The sequence below is a fragment of the Montipora capricornis genome, chromosome 7, assembly GCF_036669925.1.
Source record: "Montipora capricornis isolate CH-2021 chromosome 7, ASM3666992v2, whole genome shotgun sequence".
Classification (NCBI taxonomy): Eukaryota; Metazoa; Cnidaria; class Anthozoa; order Scleractinia; family Acroporidae; genus Montipora; species Montipora capricornis.
In genome coordinates, this window is record NC_090889.1 from 28,011,394 (window position 1) to 28,031,393 (window position 20,000).

General features: G+C 42.4%; 2 protein-coding genes across 2 annotated transcripts in view; one reads left to right on the forward strand and one right to left on the reverse strand.

Moving 5' to 3' along the window:
• The window catches only part of LOC138055832 (cilia- and flagella-associated protein 54-like), a 67,692-nt gene extending 59,949 nt beyond the window's left edge, over nt 1-7,743 (forward strand). Inside the window, 6 exon segments of the mRNA XM_068901702.1 lie at nt 1,079-1,340; nt 1,956-2,064; nt 2,263-3,086; nt 4,595-4,930; nt 6,459-6,676; nt 6,993-7,743. Coding sequence (XP_068757803.1) covers nt 1,079-1,340; nt 1,956-2,064; nt 2,263-3,086; nt 4,595-4,930; nt 6,459-6,676; nt 6,993-7,121 — 1,878 coding nt within the window. The 3' untranslated portion in view covers nt 7,122-7,743.
• Nucleotides 7,744-7,866: 123 nt separating this feature from the next.
• LOC138056759 (uncharacterized) overlaps nt 7,867-20,000 on the reverse strand; it is a 13,417-nt gene continuing 1,283 nt past the window's right edge. Inside the window, 9 exon segments of the mRNA XM_068902636.1 lie at nt 7,867-8,837; nt 9,132-10,229; nt 11,402-12,738; nt 14,814-15,042; nt 15,403-15,653; nt 16,206-16,491; nt 16,700-16,877; nt 17,333-18,545; nt 18,548-20,000. The exon segment at nt 18,548-20,000 is cut by the window's right edge and continues 1,283 nt beyond it. Of these exon segments, the coding sequence (XP_068758737.1) occupies nt 7,869-8,837; nt 9,132-10,229; nt 11,402-12,738; nt 14,814-15,042; nt 15,403-15,653; nt 16,206-16,491; nt 16,700-16,877; nt 17,333-18,545; nt 18,548-20,000 (7,014 nt within the window). The 3' untranslated portion in view covers nt 7,867-7,868.

The window sequence follows — 20,000 nt, forward strand, 5'->3', positions numbered from 1 at the left end:
GGCCGGCGCCTATCTCCGGTTTCCGTAGCATGAAGCGACTAGGAGTATTTATGCTCCCCCCTGGATGAGATGCTAGTCCATCGCAGGGTTACCCCCAGCATTACGCCGGTACCCATTTATACACCTGGGTGGAGAGAAGCACCGTGAGAGTAAAGTGTCTTGCCCAAGAACACAACACAATGTCCCCGGCCAGGCCCCAAACCCGGACAACTCGATCCGGAGTCGAGCACACTAACCATGAGGCCACCGCGCCTCCCACAAGCTTCTTTAGTTTTGCAATGTTAATCGGTTTTGCCCGACGATAAGATATATGATTCTTCTTGATGTTGTGTCGTGATTGTCACGCTGTAAACTATGGTTGTCTAGCTTCTCTCAGTTTACACCAAGGCCAGGATAGAGTCAGTTTGCATTTGGGCACTCGCTTAGCAGCAACAGGCTGATACAAACACATCCTCGGAGACCAAGAAGCAGATAGTGGGGGCCAGGGGCGACAAAAAGAATACAATGGCTCTCCTCTCTTTTCTATACTTTTTTGTCGCTAATTTTCCTTTGCGGTTTTCTACTTTTCGATCCCTCGCCCCACTATCTTTCCCTGGTTCCCCGAGAATCAACTTGGGTAGAAGTATATATTTGGCGATCGCTATAATTTTTTTACCGTTAGAGTGGCTTTAGGAACAATTGATGGTTTGCATCTTACGTCACGGCGGCCATGTTGGTGAACATGTTGGTGAACAATACAGTAAAATGTCTTTTGGGAATTTGGCTCTATCATTATGCAAAACTTGTGGGGCCATTTTCTATTGTTTTGTACACTAACATGGTCACCTCATCACGTGGATGCAAACCCAGAATTGTTTGTATCCGTGTGCGCTTTCCTTCTCGTAGAAAATTAATCCATTATGTTTGCTTGCTTGTAATCAATATTACCTCATTTGTGGACAGAGGTGAACGGTTTTAGGTTTTTGGAAACCATTCGCATTGGACTAATGACTTAGCATTCTACATTGTGAAGAGAGGGTTGTTATGAGTGCTCCTTATATCATGGTCATTTTATTCTTCCATTTTCTTTCTTATTTAGTTGACACAACTCGGTAGCGATGTAAACCTTGTGGAATCATCTCCTGTCTTGCCGCTTCGCAACATCTACTTCCCCCAGCTTCTCCCTCTAATTGACATCAAGCTAAGGCTCGGGAGAGCGTTTTACAAACAAATACCTCCATCAGACGTCATCCCAACCGAGTGGCACGCTGCAGTAAAAGAACTGGAAATGGGCCTTCAGTTGACGAGGACTTCCGCTTGTCAGCGGAAACCTGTTGAAGCGCAGATGCTGTTTACTCTTGGTAGGGACTCCGTCAAGCACACTTACGAATCTAGCTAGGCGCGAAACTCTAACTAAGCTATTTTCTATCCACCCTCATAAAGTTGACCAAGTTGTACGTTTAATAATAACATAAAATCGACCTTACGCAATGCATACTGTGCTCTTTATCTATCATTTTCTGAGATGGCTAAACTCACGTGTATTTGCTTTCGGGTTTATTTCATTGCTCGGTTCAAGTTGGAGAAAGCTAATTCACCGCTTATGCCGTATTCACTGCAGTAGGAGATTGGAGCTACAACAAGTTGCAAAATTGTTGAGACATTTTCATTAAAAAAACACCTTTTCTAGCTTCCAATACCCGCCGTATCTAGAATGTAAACCTTTCCCACTTCCCTCTCCCCTCTCCCCCTTTCAATGTTGACTGTTTAAGTTTCCAACATTTTTTTGTCTTGCTAGCAACATTGATAGAGGGGGGGGAGGGAAGCTGCAGTGTGAGAGATAATAGGTAAATTAATAACGCCCCAAGAAGGTGAAGTGTCTCCACTATTTTTGCATCTTGTTGTAGATCAATATCAACAGATATTGTGCAACTGTTCGTTTGTCTGAGTCAAACTAAACTTTGATGGCTCTGCAGGTCAGATTCAAAGACAGATGCTTCAGATGGGTCACGTGGCACCAACTAAAGTCATCAACACTTTTGTGGACGCGGTACAATGCACATTTTTTTCTGATCACGATCTGGGGTAAGATGTCTCCGAAATCAAGTTATACCTTGAGTGTAACAAATTGTTGTGTTATGTTGCTCTTACTCAGCACGACTTACCTGCTTTCTAGCGCTTGAAAGTAGTAAATCGGTTTACTCTGATTAGGTTTGTTTTCCTTTTTTCTTGATCATGGCAGTAGTAAATTCGTCATTTTAAGTTTTGTTCTTTTTTTGCCAGGTTAATGAAGCAAGCTTATTTAGAGATTGCTTTAGTCTTGATCTTCAATGCACGCAAATTCAGGCCACTAAAGACGCCCGACCACATGCTATCCCGATCCCCAGCATCACCAACGCGCATTTCAGATAAACCATCCACTCCCAAAGCGGAAAGAAAGATAAGCAAGAGAGGAAGCGCACGAGAGAAAGACCGAAAAGAAAAGGAGTCCCGTGAAAAGAACAGAGAATTGGACGCAGAATTGAGTAAAGCGTGGGCCTCCATTCGGGCTGCGGGTTTGGTGTCCTTTGCTCAGTTTAAAGTCGGGATACTGACGGGAGATCCCGAGATAACAACTTTAACCCTCTCTGAAACGGCCGCGAGTTCAATACCGGGCTTCGCGCTTTTTGATCTTCTGGGTACAGACGATGTCATCAAAAGTTCTGAAGACGGAGCCCTTGTTGCTCAGGATGGGATCATTACCATGGGAACCACAATTAACAAGTCTAATCGAGTTCAAGTGACGTGGCTTCATCTTCTCGGCTATTTGTCGGTTCTCCGTCGACAGTGTTCGTATCCAGCCCTTGGAGTGCAGTCTAAAACCGAAGAGATGGCGAAGAATTCCAGCTCGAATGTATTACCGCTATTTAGCTCTTGGAGAGCTTTGAAACTTTCCAAGATGCACTCGTTTTTGAGAAACGAACTAATCCCTTACACGACAGAGTGCTGTGGTGTATATCCACCTGAGGTCCTGTCCGCTTATGGTACTCCTGTTAGTAGTGGTCCTCAGATAATGTTCACCAAACCACTGAATGCGGACTTGACAAGCAATGCCTTAAAAGAAACTGGTGAGTACCTTTGTTTAAGCTTGAAGAATAGGCCACTTTCGATACATTAATATTCAGCTTAAAACAATAAACGTGATCTCGAAGCTCTGGGGAATAAAATAAGGATTTGTATGAAGTTTGCCCTCGGAGCCTCGAGGTGATGTCTTTTGTCTAAGACTGATTTTAAATATATCGAAATTGGTCTAATAATAGACCTTTTTAGCTTTTCTTTCAAATGTCGTCTTATACACGTGCATATGTACGCATAACTTGCGAAAATTCCCTTGAGAACATCACGTTATCTGAAGTGGGACAACAAAACGTACAAGCTAAAAAGGTCTATTATGGAGGCACGGTGGTGCCTCACGGGTCGCTAGTTCGAGGTATAGCTGTCCCATTGTTTTGTTTCCATAGACAAGGAACTCCAAGGGCCGGTTGCTCGAAGCCTGTTCGAGCAATCTGTGCCAAGTGTGTAAATGAGTACCGGCAACATTCTGTTGGGGCTGGCGGTAACTTTGCGGTTCACTAGCATCACCCGTCCAGGGAGGGGGGAGTAACAATAGTCTCAGTCGCTTCCGCAATTTACCCTTTCGTAAGCAAGCGATGCCATTTGGACGAGACTTAAAACAATTTTCATTGTTAAGTTTATCGTTTGGAAATGAGGAAGAAAATACTTAATCTACGACCAGATTAGCAGTGTATGTCACTTAGAATAAAAAAAAAACCTAAGAAAAACCCTAAGAAAAGAATTAGAAAAAAAAAGTAGAAAACGTTGATCGAACGATATCAATCTCGATTCAATGGCTTACGAGAAATTGCACTTAACCTCTACGCTACCGAAGCAACAGCTTCCATGGGGAATTTCAAAGTATTTAAATGAAGCTAATCCTAACAATTTATTGAAAGCTAACCAAATAAAAAGGCTTGGTTACTAAGAATGGCATCGCTTGTTTTCGAAAGGGAAATTAGCGTCGTTTCCTGCTACAGAAACCGGGTTGAGCTCCGGCCGTCCAAGCCCCAATGGCCTGTGTGCGTGATTGCTTTTTTTTGGGAGGAAGAATTGAATAGACCTTATTCACGATGGCCACTAGGTTGGATTTGCTATTATCGTGCAAATTAGCTACACACTTCTGAGGGGGCAAACAACACAAGTTCGAGAGGTTTTAACGAACATCTTAGCCACACAGACGATTTGTTTCACGTTCATTGAATGTTTATCACCTAAGTAGTAAACTAGAATGATGACACAAGTTACTTCGATGTTTTTTTTAGTGAAAAATGAGCAGATAACAAAGTAGAAAGTCAAAATGTCAAAGGTAATCAAAAGGTATAAAATTATTATAAAAGGTACTATTTGCCTTTTTTCCAATGTTTGCCCCCCTTCCCCCAGCATAATACATGGCTAATTTGCATGGCAATTTTAAAACCAACATGGCGGCTATCGTGAATAAGGCCTATTTCCGTGCATCTTTTCAAAAAAGGTCACTTACTTATGTTGTATTTGTACCATGTACTTCTTCTCTTTTAAGATGTTGTGAACAAGTCAGTCACTTCAGGTGACTATGAAATTTGTATACAGTGGTTCCAACCGGAGCATGCGCAGGATAGTCTGAAGCCAGTAGATCCAGAAAGTGTTTCGAGTCTGCAAAACGTACTGTTTCTTTTGTACGCTTTGAACAACAAGGCTCTAAACTTGGCTGCAAATCCAGTTTCCAGCCGAGTCAAGGCTGGGTTATGTCGCGTGGAAGGCGCTCGTGTGCATGCCCTTTATGAGAAACTTATGGCGACGTTAGAGACCGCTGAGAATGACCTGATCCCTGTTCAGACCACGCAGACGGTGGTTGGAACAAATGAGCAGAACAAGGGTGAGTTTACACTAGTAGACGTTTAAATTAATGCACTGCAGTGAGTTTGTGGGAAGCATCATACATTGAAAATCCCTGCTAAGATGCAACTGTACATCTTTAAGGCGTAATGCGCCCGTGAGAAGGATGAAAAAATCAGAGGTTCCAATCCTGCCCAGGACTCTGATATTTCAGTTGTCCTTTCGTCCGTTGCCTAGCAACTAGCTTCCCATCCTTCAGCATGAACGAAAATAAATCCTGAAGCATTCAAGCTTGAACGATATTTGGACATACATACATTTTATTTATTTGCCATATATTTAACAAATCGAAAGTGGTTCAGCGTTGTCTGTACTCTTATCGACGATATTCGTCACCACAGTGGTCAAAATGTTGTGGACTCACGCGGCGCAGCCGAGTGCATCCACAACATATATTAAACCATCGAATAAGAGATTTATTATTCCACTATACAAATAGGTGTTATTTTGCTTCAATTTTATGTGGTAAGAGTGTTTCTAAAAAAATGCATCATCTGTCCTTCAGGGCGCTTGCGAACGATGTAAGCAGCACAGAAAGCCAGCCAAATGTCCTTTATTTGATTGTATAAACGAAATGACGAGAGACAAGCGATGACAAGCTAAATTCTCGGGCTTTGTATCGTGTTGAAAACAATTTCGTTCATATTTGCTCTGTTCTACAGTGTAATACCGTCTCATATTTTGCTCATTCTCTTGACCGAATATGGTAAAATGACGTAATAGTGGAATAATAAATGTAATTACAATATGGAGCTCAATTGTAGTTAACTTTGACCGCGCACGCGGACATACACACGCATACATTCACAAACAGATATTAAATGATTTAGTCAAGTTAATTACAGCCTTACTAACGTTAATACTTAGTGAGAAGAAATTCTTCCAGCTTTCTTTTAAAAGAAGCGGAGGAGGAAGAACTCGTTACATCAGAATTCAACGAATTATAAAACTTTGGACCTTGAACGTAAATTGAAAACTTTCTGGAGTTGGTGTTCTGTACAGGGGCAAGCAAAAAGACTGAGCATTCCTAGTATTATAATTATGGATTTGACTATTCATTAAAAAAAGGTTATTGAATTTGGAGGGGAGTGTAGAGTTCTTGAATGGGCCAGTTGAAGAGGGGGATAGATAGTGTAAGGGCAGGAGCCCATGAGTAGGAGCCTCCATGTGCACTATATCCTTGAGTCAACCTTTGCCCGTATCTTTCTATTTTTAGAACTAATCCTTCAGCAGGAGACTGACATTTACATTAATTTACATCAATTCGCACAATTTTCGTGCATTGTTTTTGCTATTTTTGTCTCCGTTAGACAATGAATTTATTCTGATTGGCTATTTTAAACAGCGCGTGCAGTGCCGAACAACTCGTGGCGTTCTAAGAATAGAAATATACGGGCAAAGGTTGACACATAGGGCTTGTATGGGGGAGGCAAGCTCCTACTGATGGGCTCCTGGTAAGGGTTGTTTAGTATGGCTAAAGTATTGAACTTCTTTTGTCATTCTCTCAGCCCGACCTGTAAGACAAGATACTGGTCAGTTAGCAGTCCCTGGGAACGCAGACCAAAAATCAGTGACAACTGGTGCCACAGCACGAAAAAAGAAGAGCATGGGCATAAGGGCTTTATCAGGCAAACAGAGAAAGGACGACCACATAAAGGCCCTCTTGAAAGAGCACCTTAACGAAATCCAGTCGATACTCCAACCACAAAAACCTGTTCCTGTAGAGGTAAGAGGTTACAAAGGATCGCTTTATCATTTATGGGTACCCTGTGACGTTATCATTCTTTTGCCTTTTAAGGTATGTCACAGGACGGTCAAACTAACGTTTGAACTAAGGGAAATGCTCATGCAAATGTACCGTCACAGCATTGTTGTGACCTGCGAGATGACCTCCACGCAGTCCACAGAATGTAAAGTCGTTTTAGAGGTTATTTTTGTTGCTGCAATGACATCATGTTTTATGAGTTAACGTTGAAAAATAAGGCATCCAACCGTCTTCATTGTCCTTTAAGTTTACAATTTGTTTCTATTTTTCTTTGCAGGATGTTTCGTTTGAAGTCAATCTCTCAAATGTGGCTTGTTTGAAAGCGATGTTTGATCCAACGCTAGGAACTATAGGAAAAACAACGGAAGCTTTTTATACCTGGCTTTTATCTCTGCTGGAAAATTAATTACATGCGTATACCTGATCACTAAAACTAACCCTTGTTTGCATTAGTCTGGTTTATTGATTTTTAAACGTGAATACAATTTGCGTTACAGAATACTTAGTTATTGATTTCTTTCTATTCTGAGTTGAGTATTTTTGTTTTGAGTTTCTTTAATCGACACCTGAAAATTTCCCTAACTTCAAAATAGACCCATACTTCTCCTTAATTCGGTCGTGTGCAAAATATGTTGGTTTTACTTAGGGCGCGTTCGATTGACCCTATTCCGGAATAAGAATACTTGGAGTGATGACTTAAAACGGTTTGCCTGGCGTTTTGAAGCAACAAGGATAATAAAGATATGTTTAAAATAGCATTTTAGCAGAAGTTTGACAATTTCATTGTGAATCCCCGTAAGAACGAAGGATTTCTAACTTCTATTGCATTTATTCCTATTCCAGAATACGGTCAATCGAACGCAGCCTTAGTTTCATGGCGCATTTCAAGTGACATGTCGAACATGAAGAGCTATACCTGCCAAAAGAATTTGTGTGTGTATATATATATATATATATATATATAGTTTCGAGATTAGGTGTACTTCAAGCAACCACCCATGCATCGCATTAAACCAAACAACCTCCTATTTTTTTTGCGGTAGCACTATTTTTGTTGTACTTTAACTAAACTAAGTCACAAACCCGCCACAGATGTCTTTACAAAAAAATGTTTCACTCGAAGCATTCATTAGTGAAGCATTAAAACGACTTGTTAGTCCCACTTGGATACAAAAGACGATAGATTCAAGGAAAATGTCCACACTTCTCGGAGAAACATCGTAATAGTGTCCTTGTCTGTTAAATCCTTGGGAATCACTGCTTTCAAGGACACCTCCCATCGAGTGCTCACACTCTCAAATTTTTGCTGAGATGGTCTGGAATATTCAGTAACATTATCAAGGGAGACCGTCAAGTTGGGCATAAGACCGTTTGTGAACTTCGTAGACTCAACACTTCGAATAAGCCTCACGTCTTTCCACAAATCTTCCGGGACTGAAAATGGTGGGACTTGATTAGGGTTTAGAACACATCGGTAGCGTTCGTATTTGGTCTCCGGGATGTCTTTCGGTTGCAAAGTACTCCGAGACTGCAGTAGAAAGCGTACATCCGTTTCCCAACCATCCAGTCTGATGACGTCGTCATCTGCATGATCAGGGCGATGTTGCCATCTCCTCTTGACGTCAGTCATGAACCAACGTAAATTGGGGGAATTGATTTCAATGAATTCAAGTTTCTCGTCGAATCGAACGTAAAATTCAACGCCAGAGCAAATGTCGACAATATGTTTCTTTGTCGGGTTTGCTTCACGGTGAAAGCGACAGCGACGGAGAAATTCCTTCACTTTGTGTGGTGAGCGCACTTCGGTGAAAAAAGAACTTCTGGACGGATTTCCTCGTTTCTTCTTTTTTTTATTTTCACCGTCTTTGACAGTTCGTTTCGATTTCCGCCGTCGTCGGCGTTCTGCACGTGCTTCCTCTTCGTCAACATATCGTACCTGTCCGGGCACGCGCCTAGTCTTCGGCTTATCAATCTTCCGTTTGTTTGTCCGAAGCATTGCTATGGTAACGGATTCACCGTCTTCCAACAATACATGGGGTACACTGAACAAGTAAACTCGCCCAAAATGAACAGCAAATTCAAGACATCCATGAATTTGGGGATCGAAGTCTCTTTCAAGGATCTTAAAAAGAAAAGGCAGAACTTGTTTTGATTCGCTGGAATACTTCCAAACAAGACGAGGTTGATGTAGGCTAAAAGTCACAAGTCTACAGTTTCGTCAAAACTTTTGCAAGTTAAAAAAAACACTTTTCTCATAGGGTTTTGAACTCGATCTAACAGAGTGAAAATTACTGCTACGTGTTAAGCCATGTATCTGGCATAAGTGCACTAAACACATCCGTATTACAAAGAAGACAAAGTGTCTCCACAAACCCAAATCAAACAGTTAACGGAAGAAAGGCAATAGAAAAAATACCTTAAGTTGCTGGAAAAATTTCTCCGTGAAGCATCTAAATGGATATTCGTTATCCTTAGGTTCTGTTACAAAGGCAACATGCCGCGCAAGCCTATCATGGGTCTGGTGACAAGGCCCATCGTATGGTGTGAGACTCACGTGGTCGTTTTCATTCCGACTTCCTTCAAACAGAAGCACACTTGCGCCTTCCACGAAGCATCCACTCATTAGAGACACACGGTCTCTGGACATTTTTTCCAGCTCTTTCTCCACTGCGCGAATTGCCGGCTCGCTTCCTTTCACCTCTAAAAAGGCGGAATAGTAAGATCGCGGGAAGCTCCGTCTGATTATGACGCTCTTCACGCCAGTCTTTCTTACGATTTTTTGAGCTTTACTCTTCTCGACGCCAGCCACGAATTTTGAAAGTATTGGATTCAAGAAAATTACTCTGTAGTCTTCAGAACCGCTTATAGCAAGCATGATTTGTGCGTCTCCATACAGCGCTAGCAACTGATACGCACGGTGCATGTGCTCTTTGACCTGGTCCAAGTGCTCTTTGTCCAAAACTTCTGAAAATTTATGCTTCTGTAGGATGCCACTCAAGGCATCAGGTACTTCCTTTTCAAAAGTGCGTTCAGTTGTCTTAAAAAACTCCATCAGTATTTCTCCAAGCTCAGCGGGGCTTATTTCTTCTCGGGAGTGGTTGTCATTTCCGTTCTCTTGTGTGGCTTCTTCAAGAAAGCCGACCACTTTTTCCCACTCCATGCATAAGTGACCATCAGTCTTTTTTCCTTGCATGATATCCGACTTCTGCGTTGTAACGTAATCTGCGTTGAAGTTTTGAACATGCATCTTGCGCATACACTGAAACAGAAGCAAGCAGCTCAGCATGTTAAACGTTTTACCACCATCCGCCTTGTTGCGTGACATTCCTGTAACACAACACCACCGCTTAATGAGGCGCATGATCAACAGAAAAATCGGATAGGTCTTCAAGTAGCTTGACAACAAAATTGCCACTGTTAGACTGTGCGGGTTATAACTCAAGTGGCAAACGAGGTTGGAGGGGCAATTGCTCCCAGATGTTAATTTCGTGGTTGGCCTTTTGCAGACAAGAACCTAAAAATCAAATAAAGCAATACCTTCATTACATGGAAGGATTACGTTCTTGCAAACGTTGGCTGTGTAGCACTTATATATGAACAGACTTAACTTATTAGAGTGTAATGTGAAGTGCTAAGTTTCCATCCCATATGAACCATGTGAATTGAACCTTCGGGTTAGATCACCGCTGCTCTGCCGACTGAGCTACAAGGTCAGCCGGGAGCAGGCCGTGGGAACTGAAGATCTTAAAGTCACGGCAATTGTGTGGGCCCATTTCCATCAGTAGGGCTAACGCTCACATGGTTCATATAGGATGGAAACTTAGCACTTCACATTACACTCTAATCAGTTAAATACCTTCATTACATGCCTAGTTCCCCTGGTGCCCATCAGTTTTCAAAAGATCCGACAGCACTTTTAAGTTACGATCCGCATATTTTACAGAGCTCCACATTGTCTTTGTTCACCAGAGCGAACAAATTGGTACCCGAAGGGAACCTCTTTGAGTAGGACCCTGTAATGTGAGCCGTTGTGACTTGTAAAAGGACTTTGTTTCATACTTTTTACCTGTTATTGGTAAGTTTTCGAGATAAATAACGAATCCTTCCGAAAGCAAGTTTATACGATAAAAAAAGTTGCTCGTTTTCAGGAAATGAAGAAAATTACTACGACATCCGAAATATATAGACCAAAAACGTTTCGGGGCATTTCCAGACTTCCGGAACCTCGAGGGAGAATCCTTGGTTTGCATCCACGTGATGAGACGGCCATGTTGGTGTACAAAACAATAGAAAATGGCCCCACAAGTTTTTGCATAATAATAGAGTCAAATTCCCAGTAGACATTTTACAGCATTGTTCTGTAAACCAACATGGCCGCCGTGACGTCAGATGAAAACCCCCAATAGCACTGGGAACCAGAAAGTCGATATTTTCGACAGTCTAGCAGCAGCTCTCGAGAGCTACCCATATATTTAGATTGTAGCAGCTTCTGTTGTTTTTAAGTCTAAGTCATTGTTTCAGTTGTTTAGTCTTTCCATTTCGCTTTGGGTAGCAGGCAAATCAAATTTTATCAATGCAGTGGACGATCATCTACATATTCATCATCGTTTTGACAATATTTAGTTTTGCCTAACAGCAGGGAGAAGATTGATCTTGTAACTTAAGGCAGAAAAATGACAGACGTACCGGGAAATTCGTTTTATTAACCAAGCGAACTTCGTAGAAGAGATTTCTCGGCTCTTCTTCTTCTTGTTCTTCTTCTTCCTTCAGGCGAGGTACAAGAGCTTCAAGTGCCTTTCTTTCATCTTCAAGAGAAATCTTTCCTTTTTCTAAATGCTCCCGGGGATGGCAAGACGATTTCCTAATTTGCGTGTCCTGTGACATAAGACAGAGATCCAAATCTGACTCGTGATGAAAGAGAAGCGTAGCTGAGGAACCAGTCATAGTCACGGATAGGTTGGGCTGGATGCGCTGCAGATGACGAAAGACTGCGTCTTTCGTCCTTATTCTCGTTTTGAACTCGTCTAGTAACCAGGTTTTCTCTTCGATGAAGAGCCTGATGAGACTCTCACCCACTTGGGTTCTCATATCAGGGGTTTGAGACGGGCTGGGTCTTGTCCGGTGCTTTTTGATTGCCAGCATGACGTCGTTGACGAACCATGGCAAGCCAAGTAATCGCTTCTGATGGACTGGCTCTAAATCATCTGTGTGATCCGAGTGAGTGTAAGCCACGATATACCAGGCCGAACCTTTAAGAAGCATTTCATCTGTGATGGACACGTCATCCAATTGCTCTAGTCCGCCGACATTGAACTCCCTGAAAAACTGTCCTCGGAAGTAAGACCGCATCGAAAATACTAACTTGCCCACTATTTCTGCAATTTCGGTTTTTTCCTTCCGCAAGCGATTCCGAAGCTTCAGGAAGCAACCCGTGAAGACTTCTGCCTCCGTTTCAATGCCGTACAAGCGCATTAATCCTTGCATCTTATCTTGATATTCTTGAAACATTTTTCTGGCTTCGTCAAGAAATCTGGCGTGGCCCTGTAACAGAAACGACTTGTCCACGCGTAGTTTGAGACTGTGCTTCTCCGATGCCGTATCCTGAAATTTCCTGCAGCGTCTGTAGAGCTTGCCTAAAATCTTCTCTGATGGATAGCTTGGTTTATCGGCCTTCATCATGAAATCGGGATAGCTTTTAATATTCCGTTTTCCCGGATTTGGCCACTTTCCTGTTTTGGGTGCGTCAACAGCTAAGGAATGCAGTTCTGCGAGATGAAGACAGATCTCAGATTCAATTCCATCTTCTTCCTGATCTGCCAGAGCCTTGTGTGCATTGTCAATCACGCCTAGCTGGTCAGAGCGGATATAATCAACCACAAACTTCGTCATGTCGGCTGGTGTGATTGGTCCATCCTTTTCCAACTTCGGAATAGTTGGGTAATCCATTGGCGGGAAATTCGGTTTCCTTGGTAACAGGCGTTTGTCCCAGCAGACAAAGTATAGATCCCCATCCAAATCACCACCTGCAGTGGGAAAGAACGCTTATCTTAGTATCTCTGCCGTCTAAAGCTTCACCGATCACATTACTACTGTCTGCACGAAGGCTGTTTAAAGAATAGGAGTAATCATGAGACTAAAAAAATCTCATTCCAGCAACGGCCAAACTACAGCTCTATAAAGCGGCCATTTTACCACACTTGACGTATTGTCATTTGGTCTGGCATTTCTGTCGAGGAAGCGATACACGCAGCTTAGAAAGAATGCAAGAGGGCTAAGAGCAGCATTTAAGGACAAGCAGTCAAACTACAGAGCATTATTAAACAGGGCAAAAGTACCCACTTTAAAGTGGTACTATGACGAAAATCGCATCTTTCCTATCTAAGACATTTTGAAACATAGAAAAGTAAACTGCGTGAGAAGAAAAATGCTGTGTCCTTTTTTCAAATATCTCTTTTCGTTCCAGAGATATTCGAGTTTTTAAAATATGCAAATTAGCCAAGTGATGACGTCATACACTCAACCAAATTTTGTTCGAATATGATGAAAAGAGATATCTCAGCCAATTTGTATCAGAAATTTTTGATTTTTTGTAGTAAGATTCTACTAAATGTTCTCCACAATATGAGCTTAACAGTTCTGTTACCATGGCATCATACTGGGTTCCAGACCTCCCCTATATTATGAGCTTTTGTGGCCACCTTTGGCGTTCCATTTTGATATTTGCTAACAGCACTTCATATGCATGATCCAGCAAGCATATAGATATGTTAGCACGACTTTGTGGCCTTGTTTAACATTTTTCAAGCTGAAAATCACTAACATATTGAAATCAAGTGGGTGGGGACTGGAAAAGAGTGAGTTGCCATGGGAACATAATTTTTATAGTTATAGGTGTGTTTCCTTAGAACTATTAGACTACCAAGTTTCAATGGTCTGCGCTGTAAATTGGCCAAGGTAGCTCTATTTATATTGCTGGTTTTCACTCACGTGATCAACAGCCATGTTTTTCAACGAAAACAAAAGGAAGCGTTTGCATAATAATAGAGTTAAATTCCCGGAGGATTTGGTCGGGGCACCAACATGGCTGCCTTTTCTTTGTTTAGGGGCACCAACATGGCGGTCGTGACGTCATGTGAAAACCAAGAATACTCAATATAATATTGGGTTGAGTGTATGACGTCATTAGTCATCTCGTTTGCATATTTTACCCATTTTTCAAACTTAAATATCTCCGGAACTAATGAAGATATTTGCAAACGGTAAATGGAGTTTTTGTTCTTTCATGGAATTCTATGTAATACACTCAAAAAATCAAGGGGTAAAAATCATATTACCACTTTAAAAAACAGGCGACTACAAGATACAGTTAAGAGGTCCTCTCACCCTCTATTAATGGTCACCTATCAATTTCCCGAAATTTGCTTCCCATATTTACTGTAAATTTGACCTCGATTAAACGGTCACCTCTATTAAGCGGACGCGGTCACCACTTGGATTTCCCAAATGACTAATTTTATTGTAAATCACCTCTATTTAATGGTCACCTAATCAATAGGTATATTTTTGGACAGGAAGATAAGCGAAGCGTGTCCAGTTTCTTTCGCAGCTCATCAAATGCAACCTAAGCATTGTATGAGTAAAAATACACGTCGAAGTCCTCTTTTATTAGTTTCTGTTGCAGCCAACCACAAGAAAAACTGTCACCTTCAAAGTGATACTTGCCGAAGGCACCTCAAGGCCAAAGCAACCACCTCTGTTTACTCGTTTCCCTTTGACTATGACCTTTCCTCTGTTCGTAGGCCTCTTTAAAACGTTGGTCAACCAATAACTTCGAATTCGTCAGTTAAGTTACTTGGATGGATGGCGCTGAGCACACGACTATAAATGAATTTTTCCCTTCATGTTGAATAAGACGTCTAATTCTTCATAGCGCAAAACGACTTCATTTGGAGTGAAAGAACTAGGATGTGTCCTGGAGCAAAGGGCAATCAAAAAAGCTTGTATCGGGAGCGCTTTAAAATCAACTTCAAGATGACAATGACGAGGTTGCCCTACATGCGACGTGCCTATGTAGCGCATAGCAAAACGCATAAGTTACCTGCCATTTCGTTGGGGTGGGGTCGGGCCCCATATCTTGGGAACACAATGCAGTCCACCAGATGACTGAGCTCTGACGCATTTACAGCCTCGAGTTGACGAACATCTCCCGGATGTAAACAAGGATTTCTTGTCACCACCACCGGTCCTCTGAGAACAATTCTCTTGTTCAGGTTGAACTGTTCCTCTCGATCGGAACGTGTTGAAACAGCAGAATACTGAACAAAAACCTGAGGTAGAGAGACAAGATTTCTCTTTCATCCTATGTACTAAGCATTGTAAAGTCAACTTACAGAAATCTACGATTTACTAAGCATTCCCGCCAGTACAGCGCCAGTACTAACTGTGAACCAAACAAACCTTGAATGACTTTTAGTTAAAACATTGGCAAGCGAAGCAGGATTGCCACCGGCTGTCGGAGTGAAACAGATTGATAGTGCCATTCATTTTCTTTAATTAGAATTTCAAACGGTCGTTACTGGCTTTGTGTAAACTTTCCTATGGTATGATATCCGAGGTATTGTATGGTATTTGCCTTGGTTATCATCAGTATAACTTTCTGTTTGTGACTACGTCAATAATCATCCAACCTGTCCAGGTTTCAGTACACCAATCTCGTCCATAACGCCCATCATCAAACGCGCCTCTCCCAGTGGTAGACGAATGCGGGCTCGACTAAGAAGCTCGTTCATGTCGTTCCTATACATGGCGACCAATAAGGATTTAAAAAACGGTTCAGTTGTCAGCGGTATCCCTGCATTGGATATGCTGTGGTAGGTCACCCCTATTTTGGCGCCAGTCCCCAGCAAGTCGATAGCATCACTTTCACTAACCAGCATACCTAGAAAAGAAATAAGCAAATGATAATAGACCTTTTTGCAGATACGGCGGCCATTTTGATTTCTATTATTTTGAAAGCCATTATGGGATGCTCAGGGGGCAAATACATCGCATCCCATAATAGCTATTTGAAACAATATAAATCAAAATGGTCCCCGCATCTGCAAAAAGGTCCATCCCACTTATACCCCGCTGTATATCCCCAATGCAAATTAATTTTCGCGGAAAGTTTCTTAAGAAAAGGTAGCGTTAACTCACAAAAATTTGGTGTAAGATAAAGGGACAAAAAGCGCTAAAGCGTTTGGATCTCATCCTTGTGGTAATTTACCCTCTCCACCTCGTTGATAACAAATTTTAGTCCAAAGGATTCCTCGTGATGGGTCAAAGTAAGAATGCAGATTTTGAGACCGAGTGCGGGACATGGAACGCTCAGGGGGAAAGATCTTAACATGACCTCTGGAGGATTGCGTACTAGCGGCAACAATCAAGTTTAATTTTATTGGATGATTGAGGATTTGTGACTGCCAAACAACTTTAAGGGTTCTTCTCCAACCTGCCAGCTTGTCCAACATATCCTTTTGTAAACTGATGAACACCTCATCCGGGACACCTCGATTGGAAAGCAACATGATGACCTGGTGATTGAGATATACGGCCTGGGGACGAGACGTCAGCAGTACTTCAAGCCTGCGATGCAAGCTTTCAAATTTTCGCATGCTTGGACGAAGGAATACTCGTTTACCAGCGATCCTGGGGTCAAGCGTGAGAACGCCTTTGAAACCAGCGAATCGGATTTGAAGTGCAGATGGCGTGAAGGACTTTGCGATTTTCTTCACGACCTGTAATGAGAAAAATTTTGAATGATGACTTCGTAAATGATGTACAAAAAAATCAGCTATCTGTCCCGGATTTGCTTCAGTTTTGGACCAAACACTTAACTCTGTGTTTGAGGTTGAGTAGTGTTTTTGGGCGAGTACGATCAGTGGATTAGGAGTTGCGATTCCTTATTGTATCATAGCAACTTTTTGGGTTAAAAATGAATCAGACCTCTGTGACAAGCTGTTGTGATATTCTGCCCACTCCATCAGAAAACGTGTACTCCTGGTCAGTGGTCTTGACATCTTCCTCCACGTCGTGCAAGACGCCTTGACTTATCTCAACGCCCACGGTGTCAATTGAAGTGGAGAAGCATTGTCCCATACGAGCCATGAACGAAGCCACGCACCTGAAAATAAAGTCGATGACCTTTTCATTTATTTGAGAAAGAATGCCGATCGCAAATCTGAACTGTTTTGCATTAACAGGGAGCTTAAGCGCGCGCCATTTATCAGCCGAGGACGGCAAAATAAAGTGAGCTGTTTTCGTTTTTAACTTGTATTGACACAACCAAATTTATATTTCCAAGTATCTTTTCACTATAAGGGACAATTAGTTTAAGAATCTAGGAGAAAGTACTGTCCTGGTATGGCTAAATATAGAGGATCAGGGTCAGTCAATGACGATCTGCAAAAACGACAACCCAAAAAGATACGAAGATTGCACGTAGTTAATCATGGACTTGAGGAAATAAATAGCTGTGTTGATAAGTGCATTCTTTTATTTTCATTTACCTTCAAGGACGCACAAATTAAATGCAAATTTCACTAGGTCACGATAGCCATATTGGTCTTTTCATCTTACCTGATTTTTGTGAAGTCTCCCATCCACCTCCTTATGTTATCCGGTCGAAGCCTGGGTTCAACAAACCAGCAACTATGGTTGCGAAGCTGACTGTTTGAGGATCCTAAGAAGCGAAACTGCTGACCAGCTATTGCTAAACCTTCATCCAAAATGCGGTTGATGTCATCAAGCAGTAGATCCAGGCTTCCTCCTCCAGCTGATAACTTCGACAGGTTTTCATCGCGGATGCTGACGCACAGGAAGTTTTCTGGGTCGTACTGTCTGAGTACGCGGTTTTTCACCATAACTTCCGGTGGATAGAGCAATAGCCTCGTTGGAGTGATAACCGCGCGTTTGATCAAAGCACAATGGCTTGGGACGTGCCTTCCCTGAATCCAGGATGTTGATGGATTTCCTTGGTTCAGTGACGACTTGATAGCCTTCTCAGGGTCACAAAACTTGTCTTGTTCCAACGACTTTCTCAACTGGTCTAATACTGCGGTCATCTCATCAGAGGGTTTGCTTTGAAGGAGGGTTCCAAAATTCTCAGACAGTCTGCTGCGTACGACCGGATGCAATGAGATGACACTTTGGGAAGCGTACCTGACATCAAAAGGAATGTTGATTGGCAGATCCACATTTGGAAGCCTGCCACAGCTTTCCTTAACTCGGCAATAAAAGGCTTTCTTTTGAAATCTGTTCTGGATAACAGCCAGAAATTGCATCAAATTAGTAGATTCGTTTGAGGGCATTGCAAAACAAAAAGTCAAACATTGACCCCATGCCCTCTCACCAGTAGGGATGTCAGAAATTCTTTCCCAAGGCATTTCACTATCGAGAGGACTCGATCCCGAGCGATGACGAAAATTCCTGATCTCGTCCGGGTATTCTTCATCAGTCGAATAGCCTTCGGTACTTTCTGAATCTTCATCAGTCGAATAGCCTTCGGTACTTTCTGAATCTGATGAGTCGTTTACAACACCGTCGTCGTCATTTTGCGGCATATTGTCATCGACTTCTGTCTCAACTTCTTGGAAAAGGCGCGGCGGGTGTTTTGCAGTGAGAAAAATTCTTTTAACACCTGCGCCAACGTCATTATACACAAGTATGAATTCTTCAAGTTCGTCGTAACGCAGTTCGAACTTGTAGAGCTGTGTCTGCAAACGGAATCTCACTGTTAACAACTTGAGGCTGTGGTCGAAATAAATGTTAACATTTGTAGCCTCGGTGCTGTAGGCCATTCGCACTGAAAATGGCAACGAGTTACAAGAGTCCCGAGAAATAAAGAACATGCTGATAACTGGTGAAGAGACTCGCTTGCCTTGTGACGTTTCTTCGGCAGAGAGGTTTGGAGCCACACGGGAATTGGTTCCTCGTCTGGGTTCGTCAATTGTGAGCACCAAACGTTAGCCACGTGACAAATGAACTCTTCTTTGGATTTGAACTCTTTGTTGTCCTTGTCTTCACTTGGTTGTAGGTCAAAGATCATACACTTCTGTTCCTTACCGGCTGATGAAGTTGACTGAGCTATGGCCGAGGACTTAACTTCGAAGTTGCTCTCCAGGAAGCTTATCACACGATAATCAAGCCCTTCCAGGTTTTGCACAGAGACAGAGATTAAAGGATAGTAACGCTTAACGCGAACTTCATCGGCTTCCTCTGGTAAAGGAAGGAAAAAACTTGGCTTCCTCGATTCGCAGCAGAATTTTTCCGCTTGAGACTTTTCTTTGCTTTTTTCGCTTGCTTTTTTCTCCATTAATCTCCTTATAGCTTTTTTCATGTGTTCCTCTTTAAGGATAACATCTTGGGCTTCCTTTTCCTCGCTTTCATCACAGATGACGACAAACTTACTATCGGGTCGTCGGCAAGCACGCCCACGGGTCTGGACAAGAGCCCGCAAGGTAGCCGCGCCCTCAAACCGCACGACCAGGTTACAAATTGGGACATCAAGCCCTTCTTCGAGGACACTGGTACTGATCAGGAGTTTTGTCCGGCCAGATTTAAAATTCTTTAACACTAGCTCTTGCTCATCTCTCCACGTCATTCCATCATAGCTCCCCTGGCCATGACCAACGAAGGCTTCAGGGTTCAACTTTTCACTCACGTCTGGGATTGCCCTAATCTGCTCACATAGCTTATAAGCCGTCTTACGCATGTTCACAAAGACAATCCCTCTGGATGTTTCATCTGCCAGAGAGCAGTCGACAAACTCTTTGACGTATCTCTCAAGGATGCTGTATCTTTCTGACACGATGCTCCCGTGAATCTCAGGGTTGACTAAATTTCTAACATGTTCAAAAATGGGATTATCAGTTAAAATCCTTTTCAAGACGCCATCTTTAGGTGTAACTGCACACTGTATACGTTGGACGCATTCCTTGAGGCATTCTACGGCATGCTTGCAACCAAGAACTTCACTCAGATCAACAACCCCAAGCATTTGCATTATATGCTCCCCTACTATAAGGGGCTTAATTTTTCGTTTGTCGCTATGGCAATTGTCAATCAATCTACGCAGTGCACCTCTAAAGTTAGCCGAAAATACATTCACCCCATGCAGCTCCAGACCGTGGGATCCCTGTGCGTTGTCGATATGTGTGTTTCTTAAGTGATGAATGTGATCCTGTATGACACTCTTGAGGTAATTGTTCATAGCATTTGTCACCTCGTACGCAGTTTCAGGACTATT